At 42.3% G+C, this 20,448-nt stretch overlaps 2 protein-coding genes across 2 annotated transcripts; both read right to left on the bottom strand.

The window, feature by feature from the left end:
- Positions 1 to 10,167: 10,167 nt before the first annotated feature.
- On the bottom strand, positions 10,168 to 12,609 carry LOC119731170. The gene is made up of 2 exons (XM_038204232.1): positions 11,406 to 12,609; positions 10,168 to 10,913 (listed from the first exon to the last, which is right to left on the bottom strand). The coding sequence occupies exons 1-2, from the start codon at positions 12,607 to 12,609 to the stop codon at positions 10,168 to 10,170; spliced, it is 1,950 nt and encodes a 649-aa protein (XP_038060160.1).
- Positions 12,610 to 12,667: 58 nt separating this feature from the next.
- Positions 12,668 to 14,647, bottom strand: LOC119731174. The gene has a single exon (XM_038204244.1). The coding sequence runs from the start codon at positions 14,645 to 14,647 to the stop codon at positions 12,668 to 12,670; it is 1,980 nt and encodes a 659-aa protein (XP_038060172.1).
- Positions 14,648 to 20,448: the final 5,801 nt, after the last annotated feature.

A 20,448-nucleotide genomic window follows, 5' to 3' on the forward strand; every position in this document is an offset into this window, starting at 1 on the left:
ATTGATGTTATCTTCCACATGATCACATGCACTCGCATGCAAATATCACATGCAAACATGTGTCGAACACAAAGGTCAAGCAGGTTGAAAAGTGCATACAGCATACACATCTGAATCCGTACGCGATCATGCCACACTTTAACACACATACAGATCTTCAGACTTTTGGCATCATGCCTAAAGCAGCTTAGATTGTAAATACTTTATTGTATTTGTAAAGGGCACTTTTATTTTGTTTATAGTCAATCCTTAATTTGTGAAAAATACCATTGCAGTAGTAACACTTTAGTTGTCACCCTATTTCTAAATATTGAACGTCAATATGCATAAGGGTCTGACGTCTGACAAATGATGTACCATATACTTCCTACTTTGTAGTCACCTAATACTCTTTGGGGCATTTCAATACAGTTGTATGCCGCTGTAACCATATTGAGTCAACTAAAATGCCACAAAAGACTAGGGCCTACCAAGTAACCACATTCCTCAAAGATAACACAATACGATCAAACCATCTGGAGAAAAGATGTTCAACAAAATCACTTGACTTCCATGAAATTTCACTTAATAAATTTTCACTGACTACAACATCCAATTCAAAATAGAATATGTCAGTTCATAGCAAACATGCATGCAACATGGAGGTAGGAAACATAGATCATTATGCAGGAGTAGTAGGGAAGGTTGGGGTACGGGACCAAAATGGAAAAAAACTGTGGCAAACCTGGACACGCCGCTCTCAGTTTAAAAATAGTTGGGGGGAAAATATAGGGGAATCCCCCGCGGCAAATTTTTAGAAATCTGACGTCAGGTTCGGGAGCAAAATAGAAAAATGTGTGCCAAGTCAGGGCCTGTCGCTCTGGAGTTAAAAAATTAATGTTCAACAAAATCACTTCCATGAAATTTCACTTAATACATTTTCACTGACTACATCATGCAATTCAAAATAGATCATGTCAGTTCATAGCAAACATGCATGCAACATGGAGGTAGGAAACATAGATCATTATACAGGAAATGTAAGTCAGTCAGTTCATCCTAAAGATTGCACTAACAGCCATGACAGCCTCAGGTCATATACTACGAACAATTTCACTTATATAGCTCCATGTCTACACTAGTACTCCGATTTCTTTTCATTCACTATTTTTGACCTACAAAACACTACTCTGTCATGTCTGAGAGTCTGTGAGTTTGTGTATATCTTCCAATAAAAAAATGTTAACACAAAGATCCCATCATATTCATGTCGTGATGACTTCACCTCAATTTTGTCAACTTTTCGTGAAACACATGCATGACATGCCCCCCATATCATCCCAGTATAGTTAACAACACGTAAAAAGTGAACTATTTGAGCCACATTAATGTGGGGTACACCCGTCCTGGGCCACGATACACCATGTATACACCTAGACCCGGCCGGTACGTGGCTTGTATACATATCCACGTGATACACCATGCAGCTCTGCATACATTATCCACGTGACCATGGTGACGTGACCATATCGTCACCAGTCGTCAAAAAATCACCAATTATACAATTAGGCCTAACACTTCATCTGAAACGTTCACATACCAAACAGTATTCATTATCCAACAGACATTTACAAATACAAGCTAAACAAAACAATCTGCTAACATCACTAAATTTTCCGCTAACAAAACTGCTCGTATATCGCAGGTCGTACCTCGAAAGCTGATATATGGTTCTGGGTACTATACATTATACAGTACGTTTGTTCGTAGCAAAGATCCTAGAGCGCGTTCGTAGACATGTATAGTCTGTATGAAATTCTGAGGCACCATACTAACACAAATAAGAGGGTAGTTGTCCTTAAAACCACTGTGAATTAATTACACCATGCCATATGATAGACCTGTGAACGTGGCGGTATACGTATACACCGCCTCGCGTACATCTCATTGAACAGCTTTCGATCGGCCAGCATCACCGGGAATAGAATTTTCGTTTGGGTCCCGAAATTTCTTTGGAATGACAGATCCTATACAACTCAAAGTTCGCGGATAAGGTTTTGTGTAAGTTCTGGTCATAAAAAGTGCTCATTAAATTGCGCGACTCAAACGGATATTCTATTCCCGCCGATGTTTGCCGATCGAAAGCTGTTCAATGAGATGAACGCGTGGCGGTGTATACCGCCACGTTGACGGGTCTATAACCATGCCATAGAGCAAGAGATATGGTCATACTCAGCATTAAGGAAAACAAAATTGTATTTTTATTCTCTTTCATTTGATTGAAAATATTCCCAAGAGTCAGAATATTAAGTAATATTTTATAAAAATGTTTCAGTTTAAAGGCAAATCACACATTTAAAGGTGCAGTTTTTCTGCAGTGGGATTTTTAGCCCATTGACTTTTTACACGTTTTCAGCCACCATTTTTACAACTTGGCGATCTGGAATCGTCATCAAAGTTACAGCCAAGGAAGACCCTCATACAAAAATTATGCAAAGACTATGACGTCATTGACGGTCATGATGACGTCATCACCTATTTTTTTTTGTTGTTGTTGGAAATTTACGTGCATATTTTGAAAACCTATATCTACAGAACTGTAAGTCCGATTGGGTTGAAACTTGGTATGTGGCTAAACCGGGATGTGTTGTAGGTAAAAAAATGAGGTGACGTTATGATAACGTCATCCTGAGATTTTATATGAATATTTGAATTTTTTGACCTTTAAGCCATATCTCACGAACGCAACATGCAAATTTCTTAATTATTTTTGTATTTGGTCTGTTAGGTAATAGGTATTAGCAGAAAATTTTGAAAAATGTGTGACGTCATCATGACGTCATCAAAATGCGATTTTTCAAAACACATATAGGAAAGGTTCGATTGTCATGAAACTTGGTGGGTAGGTAGTTAATCGTACTAGTATGCAATGTTGGAAGTGACGTCACGATGACGTCATCGTTTTTTAATGATTTTTTAAATATTTATAATTTTATTCTGCTTCCAAAAATTGCACACTTTTTTCATCGGATTGACATTAAAAGGGTTTCAAAGATGGCGTCATTGCAGGGCATGTGACGTCATGTGATAAGATTATATTTTAGGAATTATTCTAAGCATTTTGAACAACCTTTAACTGCATTATGCACTCTGAAAAGTGATTGCAAAAGGACCAACGAAACATAAATATTTGTAAAATGCAAAAAAGCCCTGTGTTCTGTTTGCAAACAGACATACAGCTCTAGTTTTTCCTTCTTTTTGGCGCCAAAAATCCCATAGACTTTGTACACGATTTTTCTCTGCAGCACTTTGGGTATTAATCTTTGTCAGACATCATTCAAAGTTGGCATAAGCATAGTCCCTATAGCAAAGATGTGTCCCGAAGATTGATGTCATGGTGACGTCATCGACTAATTTATTATAGAATTTTGAATATTTAATTTTGCCCATAGACTTTGTACACAGAAATAAAAACAACTAGAGTTTGAGGACAAACACACGGTGTTGGGCTAGAGGTTTGGCTTTTTCACATTGTTGATTGTTGATTGTTGTTGATTGTTGTCGTTGATTGTTAATGTTGATAGTTGATTTTGATTGTTGGTTATGTTTATGTTGATTGTTGATTGATAATATTGATGTTGATGGTCGATTGAATTTGACGGTGGTTGTTCATGTCGATTGTTGATAATTGATTGGTGTTGTTGATTAACGATTATTGATGTTGATTGTTGATAATTGTTGATGTTGGTTGTCGATGTTGATTTCGATTTTTTGTTGTTGACTGTTGATTGTTGATTGTTGATGTTAATGTTGATTGTTGATTGTTGCTGTTGATTGTTGCTGTTGATTGTTGATGTTGATTGTTGATGTTAATGTTGATTGTTGAGTTGATTGTTGATGTTGATTGTTGATGTTGATTGTTGATGTTAATGTTGATTGTTGATGTTGTTTGTTGATGTTAATGTTGATTGTTGATGTTGATTGTTGATGTTGCTGTTGATTGTTGATGTTGATTATTGATGTTGATTGTTTATGTAAATGTTAATGTTGATTGTTGATTGTTGATGTTGATGTTGAGGGTTGAGGGTTGAAAAATAGCGCGTGGAGTAATTATACAGAGGATAGTTAAAAAGAGTCAGGTGAGGATCTGCAAGCGCGTATGCTGCTGTACTGTAAACTCATCTAGTACAATTGTTACAAAAACCCATTAAATAGCTCATATCTCTAAAAGTAAAAATCGCACACCATTTGCGCAATTCAAGATATTGCTCGCCATACCCTCTTAACCCCAATGCGCATGTTTTTAGAAAAAGCGCCCAATTTGAAAAAGCGCCCAATTGGGCGCTTTTGCCAGACCAATGTTTGAGTATCATATGAGGGGAAGTTCCCTTTTACGCAATCGCAGCACACTGTTTTTCGGGATTTTCCCTTTGTACGCAATTATCCCCATTTGCTGTACACACAATGTACGTGGCATTAAATGAGCGTTTCAATGCGTAGGCGTGTTCAACTTCAAACTTCAAGGGGGCTGCAGGGCATCTTCTAGTAAATTTATTGTAACGAAACCTTGGAAAGTTTTAGAGCTATTATAAAAGTGCCATTTAAAGCACAAAACTGAATTATATCTCTGACAGTTGATTTTTTAGCAATTTTCAAAGGAAAAGAGGTATTTTCATTGTAACTTCCGGTCTGATGAGGTAATCATTTTTTTTTTCGCGCACAGGTCTTTTCTGCATTAAGGTCATTATGTATATTAAGTTTGAAGCGATAACCGCAAATTTCGCCACAGACATCAACTGAAAATGCGTTTTTGAAATGTTTTAACCTGCCGCTAGAGGGCGCTCGAACACTTGATGGCGTCACCGATCATTTTTTTTGGAAAGATCAACCCACCCACAGGCTAACATCGTTAAAAGCAAGTTCATGTCTTTTTCCACTTTTGAATTATTAGGCACTTCCGGTTTCAACCGGAAGGAAGGGTCATGTGATATTACGCACACAAGGTTAATTGAAGAGCATGTATTATCATGTCGATTCCCGCAAAATTCAAGATGTGGTCTCTGACGGTTGATTTTATATTTAATTTCAAAGATTAAATTTATTATTTTTTGAAGTGACGTCACGTGACCCATGATGACGTCATAATGACGTAATTGCAAAGAAGCACATCTTCACTGGGTTGTGCATTCATGTATTGACAATTAAAGTTCATATCACTTTTCATGTTGACAAACAGTTCCGGAGAAGAAATGTGTCTTGAAGAATAATAATTAAAAAAAAAAAAATAAAAAAAAAATAATAGTAAATTCTAACAAAAACAATAGGTGTTGGGCTCAGGCCCAACACCTAAAAATGTCGATTTTCAAAGGGCATTTTCGACTGTTTGCCAGTTATTCATTTACACCGCTCTTTGTTCAGGAAAAGACCCTAAATCAAACAACATTGTGTGATGATGACGTCATGATGACGTCATCCGGTATTTATTTATAGGCAATTAAACTGTGACACTTTTAATATAAAAAAATGCATAAGAAATCAACCGTACGCGTCCGCAGCATTCTGTTGCCGGCCAGTGGTAGAGTAGGTTGAGGTCTTTATTGCATTCAGTGTGCGTGCAATCACGTGACCCTTGCTTCCGGTCGAAAAAGGCCGAAATCGGAAGTGGCTTATTATTTAAAAGTGGTAATAGATATGAATTTGCTTTCAACGGTGTTAGTCTCTTGGCTGATCAGTGTTGGAGCAAAGGCTTAAACCTTCAAGGAAAGGCCAAGGCCAAGGCTTTGACCCTCAAGGCCAAAGCCAAGGCCAAGGCTTAGACCTTCAAGCCTCGAGGCCAAGTCCAAGGCTTAACCCTCAAGGCTAAGGCCAAGGCCAAGGCCCTGTTTATAAAATGACCACTGATATACAACTAATTATAGTCACATGACACATCATCACGAATCGCCCATTAAGAAGAACAACATGTCTTAAATTGCAATCAACATGCTCGCATACACCGTTTTATGACTGCATTCGATCTAATAAAGTATAAGTTCAGGTCTTCATTATGGTTTAACTAAAACAAAATAAAGATTTACTTCTATATTGACTCACAATTCTCCCGAGTGTAACAAAAGGGGGATCCAAGAAACGGATTTGGGAAATTTTTATTTGCTGGGCCAACATGGTCAGAAATATCAGTATTATCTGAAACAGATACATGCAAATCTTAAGCACTTATCAGGGAGACATACAACCAATCAGATATCTATTCCATAATTGTATGCAATTTAAGTGATCATCTCATTAGCCCCACAAGTGTACAGAATATTTTTGCAGCAAAATGTACTACAATGGTAACAACATGTGATGCTATAAAAGTGGAAGTGTGCCCAACACACAAATCTACATGGGGTTTTGCTCCTCCATGGTAATACGATTAAAACGGTAACAGCAAAATTTCGAACAGATTTATCTGGAAAATGCAAAAATCTATGAGCCTTGAAGAGCCTTGACTCAAAATTGCAAGGCCGTGATCCCTTAAGGCCAAGGCCAAGGCTTTTGCCCTCAAGCCTCGAGGCAAAGGCCAAGGCCCTAAAATCCAGCCTTAAGGCAGCCTTAAGGCCAAGGCCCAGCATCAAGGCACTACATCACTGGCTGATAGTATTCTTTAATCATCTACCGATGACGTCATGCAATCTTCGAGCGCCCTCTAGCGACAGGTTGAACATTTTCAAAAATGTATTTTGAATAGATGTCTGTGGCGAAGTTTGCAATATTGGTGTATATGATGACCTTGACCCACTTATGACGTGTGCGAAGTTTTAGGCGTATGATGTCATCAGACCGGAAGTTCCGTTGAAAATACCTTTCCTTTTTTCAAAAATTGCTAACAAATCAATCCGTACAGATATAATCTTGAATTGCCCATTAAATGATAGCGTAAACATTTGCCTCAACAGTGCCAAGTTCCCAGCTTGTCAAATTGTTCACACAGTTGACGCGGCGTCGTATAAAAAATGCCTTGTCCAAAGCGAGCATAAACCGCAAGTGTGTGCATGTATACATTGACCAGATTCGGCATCGCCTGCTTCCCATACACCACACATGCACGTGGTTGTGAGGGCGTGTTTTATTAGGACTTCAGGTAAAATTACCTGTATACCACGAACGTACATGTACATAGCTTACGTATAACTGCCAAAACTGTCGTCTTGAAAAAAACAAGAGGACTACATGTATATGCACATGCATAGTGAGTGTTCATATCGGCACTTTATCTAGCTAGCACACTGTAATTTCACTTTTGGCCGTTGTGATTGTATTGTGCCACTTTTTTACTGCGAGGCCAAGTGCATATCTCATCACGAGTTGTGACTGGTGAACATCGTAAACGGTGTATGGTATAAATATTCACATGATTGGGGGCGATTCTCTTTACAGAATTTCATTGATTGATTGACAATGTAATAAACCCCCAAACAGGTGATCGCGATACAGAGTTTGCCTTTTGTTTTGTATTAAATGCAAAATTGGTCCTCAAAATGACAAGTACCCCTCTGTAGACCTTCTCAAGATGGACAACTGCTCCTCGAAAGCTTAATTAGTCGACCGCTCACAACATTGAAATTGTGGCTCTCCTGAAGAAGGAAACTGACTCCTAAACATAATAGTGCTTTTCACGCGAATAAAACGGACGCTGAACTGGCTACCAAAAGCAAGTGCCGCTCTCGCAATTACAAAAAATGGAGATGCACTATCAATTTGCCCAATGAAGACAATGTGCCTAATTGTGCCCCGACCCTTCTCAACGCGGTATCTGAGAAACACTAATGGGAAGAAAGTTTTACATCTTTGAAATGGTGTATAAAGGTTTCGTCAGAAATGTTTATTGAAAATGAGCTTTGATGAATGACATGAACGGTAAACATTTTCAGGAAAACGAATTACATTTCAACTAACAATTAATTGAGAATATTTCTTACAAAAATGACACTTTAGTTGTTAAAATGTTAATAATAATTGATAACATAACTAATCTGTAATTGAAAAAGTAATCTCAAATATTTGATTTGTCAAAAGAATTATCTTTAGTCTAAAACTATAGTATTGTACATATTTCAAACTGCAGACAAGACTTATGGTATTGTATGAATGAGATTGGCTACATCTTCATGTAATGTAAAGACAACATTCCGCATACATGTACAGTGTGTAACGCAATTCTGCTGCCTTGTTTGCATAAACCCTTCACTCTCAAGTGGCCATTGACGCTTTCCACGCAAATGTACTTGTGGAATATAAGTAGGTTTAATCTGAAATTAACCACAGATCAAATAACAATTTGTAAGTTTGTTTTCATGACAATAAACAATACACATACATAACATAACCATGTGAGGAGTAAATTATTCAGTTAATTTAGTGTCGAACAAATATAATAACAAAATCAGGAATGTGACAGCATTACAAATCCCCATGTGTTATTCCCCCCAAACATGTCTGCCCCTCAGAGTCCCAATCCTAACAATGATTGCATACAAATAGTCATGAAACCAAAGACTCACGACTTTGTTGAGCACAGGTCAACTACAGCAAACTAGCAGAAAAGACGTCAGGTCAAACTGCCTTGAATGTCGCTTTCTTAGTTATTAATTTAAACACAGAAGTTGGACAGATTATCTTTCCCAAAATCGTTGATGCAGAAAGCCCACATGAAACAATGCACACTAGCGTATGTCTTGACTCTACAGCATGAAACTATTGCATCATGCACAACATAAACCAGACTAAGACCTCGTGGGTGACGCAGAGATTATTGACCTCCACGGAAGACATTTCGGTGCAACATGGTAAAATGTATGTCTAAATAATCCTTACGGAAAGCATGTGTTACATTCCGGCCCCTTAAATGTAAGAGTAATCAACGAACATTTACAATCACAACAAGTAACCAAGCTTAACAGGAAACCTTATAAAACGATTAAACTTTAAACTGGAACCTAAACGTGTTGCCTTTTAACTAAGAACTTGGTCCAATTGGGTAAGGAGATGCTTCTAGTCTTTAACACCTTCTAACAGACACAGTTTGGTGATTGGCCTGACATGATTTCCAGTGGCTGTCCGTACTTCCACACTCCTAACCAGACCATCGGCTCCAGGGAAGGTCTTCAAAATCCTCGCTAGAGGCCACTGACTCCTGGGCAAATTGTCATCCTTGACCAACACCAGGTCACAAGCCTTGAAATTGGCTTGTGGCTCAAGCCAACGTTGTCTGCGTTGAAGCGTGGGAAGATACTCTGCAGTCCAACGCTTCTAGAACCTTTCAACCAGCAACTGTACGTGTTTCCATCGCTTCCCATACTGGTCAGTTGCTTTCAAGTCACGGAGTGGAACTGGATGCCCATGTCCAAGCTTCAACAGATGATTGGGAGTAAGGGGTTCGAGATCTTTCGGATCGTCGGAGACTGCTGTGATGGGTCGGTCATTTACGATAGACTCCACTTCGCAGAACAATGTGTCGAGTCTCTCGTCATCAAGCACTTCATCACGCAGAAGTGAACTGAGAACTTTCCGGCATGTACGAATCTGGCGCTCCCAAACGCCTCCCATGTGGGAGGCCACTGGCGGGTTAAACTGCCATTCGATCTTTCTGCTGAGAAAGAAACCCTCCGTCTGTTTGCTTTCCTGTATACGCTCGATAGCTGCCCTTAGCTCCCTTTCTGCTCCAACAAAGTTAGTCCCGTTGTCGGAATAGATTTTCTCCAGGGTTCCTCGCCTTGCCGCAAACCTTAGGAAGGCATTGAGGAACGAATCAGTTTCTAGAGAGTGTAGCTTCTCCAGGTGGACTGCTCTGATTCGCATACAGGTGAAAATACAGCCATATCGCTTTTCCCTGCTCCTCCCTCGTTTGACATGAAACGGTCCGAAACAATCAACCCCAACGTGGGTGAACGGTGGTTTGCCTGGAGTCACTCTGTAGGCAGGTAGGTCGGCCATGCGTTGAACGCCAGGCAGTCCCCGAAGTTTTCTACAGAGCACGCACTCCTTCAAAATGCGGTTGATCAAAGGTCGCACCTTGGGAACCCAATATTGTCGTCTTATCACAGAGAGCACATGCTCTTTGCCCGAATGGCCAGATATCAATTCATGTGCATGACGAACTATCAAAGTGGCCAGATGACTATCACGAGGTAGTATCACTGGATGCTAGCAAGTGGGCCCGACTGGAGAGTGTCGCAGTCTACCACCAAGCCTCAATACCCCATGGTCATCTACGCATGGTTCGAGACTATACACGTGACTCTGTCTCTGCACGGAAGTCTTTCCCGCCAACAAATCACGGAACTCCTTCTTGTAGTGCCTTCTCTGAACGCTCCTGATTATGGCCAGCTCCGCATCTTGCAGTTCACCCACAGTCAACCTCTGGTTTCCCTTATCTCCATTATCCAGGTTCCTTGGCCTATGGAGTCGCAGCCACTTTATGAAGCGGAGCACCCATGCGACCACCCTTTTGAGACGATACAAAGACGAGTATCTGCTGATCAACCTGTGAATGGGGTCATCCTGGTCAACAACATCTATGGCTCGGGACAGTGCTACCTTTCTCACTTCCTTATCCTTTTCCTGCAGACTAGGAATTTGTGGAGTCACAGGCCAACTGTCCTCAGTCTGCCACAAGAAATCAGGACCCTTTCTCCATCTTATCTTGTCAAGCATACTCTGGGCATCGAGCCCCCTAGATGCATCGTCAGCAGGATTCTGCTGTGTATTGACATATCTCCACTGACTGGCGGTAGATCCATCATGAATTGTGGCAACTCTGTTTGCAACAAACGTTTGGAGACGCTTTGATTGGTTACTTATGTACTGGAGTACCACCGTACTGTCTGTCCAGAACGTTGACCCTTTCACCTGAACCCTTAGTTCTCTTCTGAGCATCTGGTCCATCTTCACTGCAATAACAGCAGCAGACAGCTCTAGTCTAGGGATAGTCATGGTCTTCAACGGAGCGAGTCGTGATTTGCCAATCAGAAAGCTGCAGTGAACATCACCATCAGTGTTGACAAAGCGGGCAAAAGAAACAGAGCCATAGGCATGGGCGTCGCCAGGATTTTTTCTAGAGGGGGGCAAAAATTTTTTTTGCCAAAAAATGCTTGTATTTCTCAACACATTCTCGATTTATCAGTTTTAGAGGGGGGCAGGGACATTTTGCCCCCCCCCAACTCATTAAATTTACACCACTTTGTCTTCGCGCCTCCTTTTGTTTTTGTTTTTTCTTCCTTTTTCTTCCTTTTTGTTGTTGTTGTTGTTGTTGTTGCTTTTCCGGGGGGGGGCAAGTGCCCCCCTTGCCCCCCCCCCCCCCTCGCGACGCCCATGGCCATAGGCATCTTGTGAAGCGTCAGCAAAATGATGCAAACGACATTCCTCAACAATTCCAAAATCACCAGGAATCAGACACCTATCAACAGAAAACTGCTCCAGCTTGGGAAGATCATCCAGCCACCTGGTCCACTGATCTTGCGTACTGACTTCCAATGGCTCATCCCAGCCCTTCCCAACTATTCTACACTCATTTTGGAACAGGGGCTTGGCTAACAGAACAAATGGACACACGAACCCAAGAGGATCGTAAACGGAGCTCAGAATGCTTAACAGACCTCTCTTAGTGTGACATCCTCGCCTTGACTTTATCTTGACTCCAATCTGATCACTTTCGGTATGCCAACGTACTCCCAAGGCCCTTTCCACAGGAAGACGTTCATGATCAAGGTCCAAGTCGGTGACTGTCTTGGCTCTTTCAGCCGTCGGTACGGAATCCATGACATTTCTGCTACTGCAGATCCACTTAGTCAAGTGGAAGCCACCTTTAGCTAGAAGGTGCGTCAGCTGCTTCACCATGAATGCTGCATCATCCTCCAACTTGAAGGATTTAAGAAGATCATCAACGTAGAAGTTCTCTTTTACCGCCTGGACTGCATCACTGCTGAACATATCCTCGTTGTCATCTGCCGTTCGCCGAAGAGCAAATGCAGCGCAACTCGGACTCCATACCCCTCCGAAAAGGTGGACCGTCATACGAAACATTTCAGGAGGTCGAGTAGCATCCCCTTCAGGCCACCATAGGAATCGTAACACATCTCTGTGTTCCTTGGAGACTCCAACCTGATGAAACATCTGCTCGATGTCTCCCATCAATCCAACTTTGTGCTCTTGGAAACGGGTAAGGACTCCAACTAACTTGTTCATCATGTCCGGCCCCTGTAATACTCTGTCATTTAACGAAGTACCACAGCATCTGGCAGCGCAATCGAACACAACTCTAAGCTTTTCAGGCTTGTTGGGGTTCAGAACGCAGTGATGAGGTAAGTACCAAGTTCGTCCCGTTGATGATGCCAGCTCGTGCTCAGGCACTCTCTCAGCAAACCCTCTGCTCAACAGATTTTGTATCTCTGCACAGTATCTTGAGTGCAAACCGGGGTCCTTGGTAAACCGCTTGGCAAGGGATTGCAAGCGCCTTTCTGCGACAATCCTGTTCTCAGGCAAATCTGGAGTGTCCGACTTGAATGGTATGTCTAACTGGTAGTGGCCATCGACAAGATTGACTGAGTCATTCCATGTCTTGACTGCCTTCTTGTCATCAAGTGACATGGTTCTGTCATCTGATAGGTCCGCAGTATCGAGCTTCCAAAATCGCTCAACCTGAGCTTCAAGCAAGGCCGCCTTGAACAAAGTTTGACACTGCTGCTGCTGGACTCCCACTGGCTAACGGTCCATTCACCGTCCATCCAAGGCAGGTTCTGACTGCGTAGGGTTCGCCTTCCGCACCACGCCTCACCTCTAATGGAACCAGGGCCTGTGGGACATCTTGTCCAATGAGAATCGCTACACCATCTTTAGCCACGCATGGAACAGGAATGTCTCTCAAGTGTTCAAACTTCTTCACATCTTCAAAGGTAGCGCAGGAATCTCGCAGAGTGGGAAACTCTTTCAGAGCGTGAATCTCTGGTATGCAGAAAGACTTTCTGGTATGGGCCTTGCCGACAGTTCCAGACACGTCCAACGAAAGCACAACTGTTTGAACCTGTGCATTCTCGTTCAACGTGTCCAGAGACAAAGACTGTGGGGTGCCCTTTACACCCAGCATTTTCACTAACTCCATTGTGCAGAACGACCTGTTGCTCCCGGGATCAAGAAGAGCATTTGTCTTGAGCCACTCCCCACTCCCCACACCTCTCACCATCACGGCGACAACTGGTAGGGCTATCTTAGAGTGTTCTTGACTGGACCCACGAGCGAGACTTGTTGCTCCGACTTTCTGATCATCAGGCGATTCTTTAGGAGCACCTCCATCTTCAGAATTCGCCCTCTGGAATACACCATGTAGCAGCTTCGAGTGTTTTCCTCTACATCCTTGGAAACCGCAGGGAGCTGCTTTACACTGCCTTGAAAAATGCCTACTGGAGAGACAGTTGAAACACAGCTTGTTTTCACTCGCCACTTTGACTCGGTCAGTAGGAGACATCTTACCAAAGTTGTCGCATGCCGCGAGTGCATGTTCCCCAGAGCACAATGGACAAGCTGTCCTTTTCACCAATTCGTTCTTGCCACATTGACGCTTGGGCGAGTCAGTCCCAACCCGAGACCTGTGGTCGACCTCACTGGTGGCTTGGATATTGTAGTTGGATCCCTTCTTCTTGGGTGATTTCTCATCGCTGTGCCGGTTCTCCAAATCGTAAACGGGATCATTTGCCTCTCGAGCTACTTTGCTGATAAACTTGACAAGTTCTGCAACATCGGGGTAGTGGCCAGTCTTGTCCAGAATGCCCACAGCTTTCGAACGCCATTTACCCTGCACGAATTGTGGCAGTCTCTTTACGATGAGGCTAAGGCTCCTTTTAGTGTCAACTTCTCCAAGCTTTTTCATCGCTGTCAGAGTGAGTGTGCAACTCCGAAGATCGTCAGCTAACTTCTGGATACCTCTGCAATCCCCTGGCAGGATGCGCGGGCCCTCTGTAAGTTTACTGACCCAAGTTTCCGAAATCCTGTAATCGTTACCAAAGCGTTCACGCAGCAATGCCCGTGCCCTTGTGTAGCCCTCATCCGGCTGCATGACAGCACAGCATCTGATAACTGCCAGCGCCTCTCCGCAACAATACTGGAACAGGCGATTTAGCTTGGCGCTGGCCCCAACGCTGGTGTTGCCAACAGCTGCATCAAAGCTAGAGATGAAGATCCAGTATTCAAGAGGGTCCCCATTGAACTTGACCAGCTCACACTTCGGCAAGAGCAGCGTGTCAATCATCTCACGTTGCAAAGGAATCGCTGCCATGGGCGATGATGGCTGCACTGGAGCAGATGGTGGCGGGTTACCAGTTAACCACTGATCCACCTTCTCTGCAGCCGTCGACCCAACTAAGCTTGGCTTAGGCTCGTCTTCATGTGAAGATTGTTCAATGTCTCCCAGAGCCCTTTGCTCTGCCTCTGCCTTGGCAATTTCCAGCTGGAGTTCGCAGTCTCGCTTACGCTGAGCAAGTCTAAACTCTTCCTCTTCAATGGCTTTCAACGCTATCCTGCTTGCGGCTTCTGCCTGAAGACCTGCTAAAGTAGCAGCTGCCTTGAGCCTAGCACTACTAATTGAATTGGAAGTACCAGCCTTGCTGGATCTACTGGCATTTGAAACTGACATTGTGAACTATCAAATTACAGCAGTGAAAAATGGAATAGCAGTACGTTATGATCAATACCAATATTATATAAATCAGAAAAGTTTTACCAACCAGTCAATCAATAAATCAACACAATTATGTGAAGAAAATGTAAATTATGTGAAATACCAAACACTACAAGTAATTAGCAAGATAATTACACAACAATCAAGCAATAAATCAAACACACATGCAGTTCAAAGTATACAGTTCGATGAACTTGGGATATCCTCGAACACGGTCAGATGCTCGTCCAAAGTTCAAAGGTCACTGATCACATTTCGATGAACTTGGGATATCCTCGAACACGGCATCAGGTGCTCGTCCAAAGCTCAAAGGTCACAGGTCAAGGTTCGATGAACTTGGGATATCCTCGAATCACAGAATCAGGTGCTCGTCCAAAGCTCAAAGGTCACAGGTCACGGTTCGATGAACTTGGGATATCCTCGAAACACAGAATCAGGTGCTTGTCCAAAGCTCAAAGGTCACAGGTCACAGTTCGATGAACTTGGAATATCCTCGAAACACAGAATCAGGTGCTCGTTCAAAGGTTACAGTACATGTACAGGTATACGAACTTGGCCGCAATCAAATTGTCCAAGATGATTCACGATTCAAATCTTGTCCCCTTCTGGACCACGAGGAAATACCCGATGATTACGGCTCTCACCATGTAGGGCGCAAGTTGGGTCAGTCAACTGCATACACTCAACATCAGGTGCAATACACACAACCCCTGGACTGGACTGTGAACATCATGGGTGGTTGTCAGGTAAGTACTGGTGGCGGGCAGCCGTCTCAATTTGGTCGCCAACGTTGACTGGAACGCCATAACTCCAATAACTTGGAGAGTGACTCAAAGTCATTAAACTGTAACGCAATTCTGCTGCCTTGTTTGCATAAACCCTTCACTCTCAAGTGGCCATTGACGCTTTCCACGCAAATGTACTTGTGGAATATAACTAGGTTTAATCTGAAATTAACCACAGATCAAATAACAATTTGTAAGTTTGTTTTCATGACAATAAACAATACACATACATAACATAACCATGTGAGGAGTAAATTATTCAGTTAATTTAGTGTCGAACAAATATAATAACAAAATCAGGAATGTGACAGCATTACAAATCCCCATGTGTTATTCCCCCCAAACATGTCTGCCCCTCAGAGTCACAATCCTAACAATGATTGCATACAAATAGTCATGAAACCAAAGACTCGCGACTTTGTTGAGCACAGGTCAACTACAGCAAACTAGCAGAAAAAAACGTCAGGTCAAACTGCCTTGAATGTCGCTTTCTTAGTTATTAATTTAAACACAGAAGTTGGACAGATTATCTTTCCCAAAATCGTTGATGCAGAAAGCCCACATGAAACAATGCACACTAGCGTATGTCTTGACTCTACAGCATGAAACTATTGCATCACGCACAACATAAACCAGACTAAGACCTCGTGGGTGACGCAGAGATTATTGACCTCCACGGAAGACATTTCGGTGCAACATGGTAAAATGCATGTCTAAATTATCCTTACGGAAAGCATGTGTTACACAGTGTATACCTTTGTCTGCACTCTGTACACTTTAAGTATGTGGTTATGGTTTGTCCTAGTGATTTAAAACAAGAATCGTACAAATCAAATTTATCTTCTTCACCCATGATGAAAAAATGGGCAATGACAACGACAAATTTGTGTGCTTTTTACAAGTGAAATCACTGGTTTATGTGGTCGTAAATATCTGCACGACAGTAAAAAGTTTGAAATTCATTTACTTCGTAAAGTTGTGATTACATGAATCTGGGACTGAGGAACGTTTTCAATTGTGTTAGAAAATACTGAAATACTAAGAAAATTTTCTTGACTCTCTATAGACTCTCTACAACTGCCAAAGTGGCGTCAGGTTGCAACATTTTTTTGCGTCACACGTATAATGTGTTGGTGTCCCCGTTACATGGCGAGCCATGTTATTTGTCATGTAAGCTGACAATCAAGTCAGAATAAAAAAAAAATTATGTTTAAAGTACTTACCCGCAGTTCTTAACATAGTAAATATCAGGGGTAGAAAGAAATGAATGCGCATCGCACACTAGAACATTTTAAATACATCACAACGTTAAATGCACAGCACATAAGCCCCCCAAAAAAATTCGAGTCCATGGTCCGGCTTGGGGACTCGAACCCTGGACCTCTCACGTGCGAGGCGAGTGCTCCACCACTGAGCTAAGCCAACTGTTCTGGGTATACTAAGCTCAGATCGACTAGTCATGATTGAGCGGTCAGAGTAAACAATGTTATTAATCGTTCCAGTGTATGGGATCGTTCAGACACCGTTTTAAATTTCCTTAAAACACCAGTTGAACTCGATTCAGTGTAACTTTCTTGCTATTAAATGATGTCTGAACGCTTTTTTAATTAGACCGAGTTCAACTCGAAAATAAAACTGCAACTTAAACCTCCTCAGAGGGAGGTTTTAGCGAATAACTAGAACGAGTTTATCTCCTAGTACGATGTCTGAATGGTTTTAGCTAAAACGCTGCCCCACTGCACTGGCTAAAATGGGCAGAGTTTTAGCTAAAACCATACGCCTCCAGATCGTACAAGAGTTTTTACCCACGATGAGAAATCATTCGTCGGAATATTTTTTTTTCTTAATTTTCCCGGACGGTTCACACTCGCTGCATAGTATATTCAGGCGAGTCCAGATTTTTTTTTTTTTTGCGCGTCGGTGCCGACACTGCTTGATTGTACATTTATTCCCAAGGCCCATGATGAGACATCATGATGGCTTTGATATTGCGCTTTCCTTGAAATATTTTGTTCTCATTTTCACCGGATCGGACGGCTCAGCATCGCATGTGAATCCAGGCGTCCCTTTGCACGTGCATCTCGCACGCATATAGCACTAGACTGAAGCCTGCAAGTTTTGGCAGTCATATAACCAAGATTGACACGTTTTGATGATGTAAGATTTCTCTGAAACAACCACGGAGAAACAATTAAGACGACCAGTTTTTGTCACGACCGTCAAAACATTCCCATGTGTAAAACATTGTTTGAACTTTCAGCGAAGACACTTTACACACAAAGAAAACCGCAAACACGGCGGCGTTAGCAGAACTACAAAGGCCTTTGTGGTATTGCAGCTGCCGAAGTATCAGGTTTTCTAGTCGAGCTTGACAATTGTGTTCAATCTGTCAACGGTAATTGACAATGCAGACATGAAACTGGATGCCTGAAACCACAAAGAATAGAATCAAACATGTCAAAGAGGTTGCTTGTCTTTCTGTTTGAAAGACTTTTGCGAAGATTCTGAACACTAAGGAAGAATACCGCGGTATTGAAATTCCATACCGAGTTCACCGGTGTTTCGGTATTCATGAATCATTAGTCGGTGTTAGTCGGTTATTAAAAAAATAACCGTGAATATCCGGTAAAACCAAAATACCGTCCAAGCCTAATTAGGCTTGGGACGGTATTGCATTATACCGCGGTATCCAGTGAAAAAAACCGTGGTATTCACTAAATCGCAGTATTATGTTAAATGGGGTATTACGTCATTATCAGGGGAAAAAATAAGCACCACGTGCCGAGTTAATAAGCCGCTGGCGCAGCAATCTCCTAGATACACTAAAAGTGTCCTGGTTTAATTATCAGTCCATTTGTTTGTAAAAACAAGATATCATTGTAACAGATTATTAAACATGTAAAGCTTACTTTTTGTGGTATTGTATTGTCATGTCAATGACTTACAAATTCGAACAATACAATAGTGGACCGTCCATTAAAAACAAATAATGCAGATCGTCGACCAATGCCCGAGACCGTCCACGCGATGTTCCCCATATCCTAGCAAACGTAAGCTTTTCAGTTGTTATCCATTGTGAGTGATTCAATAGGCTCATGTAATTTATGTCGGCCACCTGCGATTCCTAACGTGCTTCGCCTGTGTAATGTAAATATCGGACTCCTATAAAAAATAATTGACTCCTTCTCACATGATCAGTCCGTGATTTATTCTGGTAATCATCACAATGTTAGGCACGTGCAATTGTGGATGCTGTAATATGAAGTTGTCCATGCCACGACCTTCATAACGAACGGACCAATTGTACCAAAACATGAATGGAAAATGTTTCGAGTGTCGTTAGACAGCCAATCAGCTTGATCTACGCAGTGCGTGTGAAAAAGCATGTGTCATTGTGCTTGTGGACCCAGCATGATGGGCGTAGGTTTATTTGGGTAGATCATACGGGTTTTTTTCCCACGATGAGAAATCATGGCTTTTATATTACGCTTTCTTTTGGAGTATTTTCTTTTCTCAATTTGTATCTGGACGACTCAGCGTCATACATGTATGATTCAGGCGAGTCCCTTCCCTTTGAACGTCCGTACCGATGAATAACTAACGGACCAATCGTACCAAAACATGAATGAAGAAAAAATGTTCCGAGCGTAGATTTAGATGGCCAATCAGATTCTTTTACACTGAGGGTGTTTTAGATCGATGAATGCAGTGAGTGGGGAAAAGCACGTGTTTCGACTCACTGTGCGGATTGCAGAGTGTGGAACCGCGTGTATGCGTATCATGCACTGACATGTATATGGCCACGCACATGACGCAGGTGTATTCGGGGACTTTTGTAAACACTACGCTTTACAGATTGTACAAGAGTTTTTACCCACGTTGAGAAATCCTGGCTTTTTACATGTATATTGCTCTTTAGGGGCCATTCAGAATTTTTAATGTTTTAAAATTTCGACTTTTTCCAAATTGTGGGTGGGTGGGTCAAGCTAAATAATTGAAAATCGAAATTCACTTTTAATGGAAAAAAAAGAGCCAAAAAAACCCCCAAATATATCTTTTGACTTGCCTGAACTACGCGCAAGCGTTCCGATATTGTGATGCGTGTTTCCTTTCCAACTTTGTCCCCTGTATGTACTGTACATGTACATAGACCCACTGTGCCCAGGTGGTTTTCAGTAGACTTGGACGCCGGGCGTTTGTAACTCTACGGGCGTGCAGAGGCAGCAGGGTACCAGGTGTATTTAGACCGGGAGCCAGGGGGGGGTCAGCCTAGCTGGAAAGTTAACCAATTTTCATGTATGCAGCAATGTTCCACATACATACCAATGTAAGGAAATGGACGTCTGCCGGGCACACTGTGGTGGGTGTGGTCAGGAGGGCCATGAGAAAGGGGCCCAAAAATTGAGCTAGATCAGCTCGTGAGTTAACCTGATAAAACCAATTAGAAAATGTTCGGCATAGTCCCAGGTATCATGAATGGCCATCGCCAGACATTTTCAGTGGTGGGGTGTGCCCGCCAGACTTATATAACCGATACCCAAAAATTGAGCTAGATCAGCTCGTGAGTTAACCTGATGAAACCTACTGGAAAATGTTCAGCATAGCCCCAGGTATCATGAATGGCCACTGCCAGACATTTTTTGTGGTGGGGTATGCCCGCCAGACGCCCCCGAATGACCCCACCCCTAAAATTGAGCTAGATCAGCTCGTGAGTTAACCTGATGAAACTTACTGGAAAATGTTCAGCATAGCCCCAGGTATCATGAATGGCCACTGCCAGACTTTTTCTGTGGTGGGGTGTGCCCGCCAGACGCCCCCGAATGACCCCACCCCAAAATTGAGCTAGATCAGCTCGTGAGTTAACCTGATGAAACTTACTGGAAAATGTTCAGCATAGTCCCAGGTATCATGAATGGCCACTGCCAGACTTTTTCTGTGGTGGGGTGTGCCCGCCAGACGCCCCCGAATGAC

The sequence above is a fragment of the Patiria miniata genome, unplaced genomic scaffold (genome assembly GCF_015706575.1).
Source record: "Patiria miniata isolate m_02_andy unplaced genomic scaffold, ASM1570657v1 HiC_scaffold_1, whole genome shotgun sequence".
In the NCBI taxonomy this organism is placed as follows: domain Eukaryota; kingdom Metazoa; phylum Echinodermata; class Asteroidea; order Valvatida; family Asterinidae; genus Patiria; species Patiria miniata.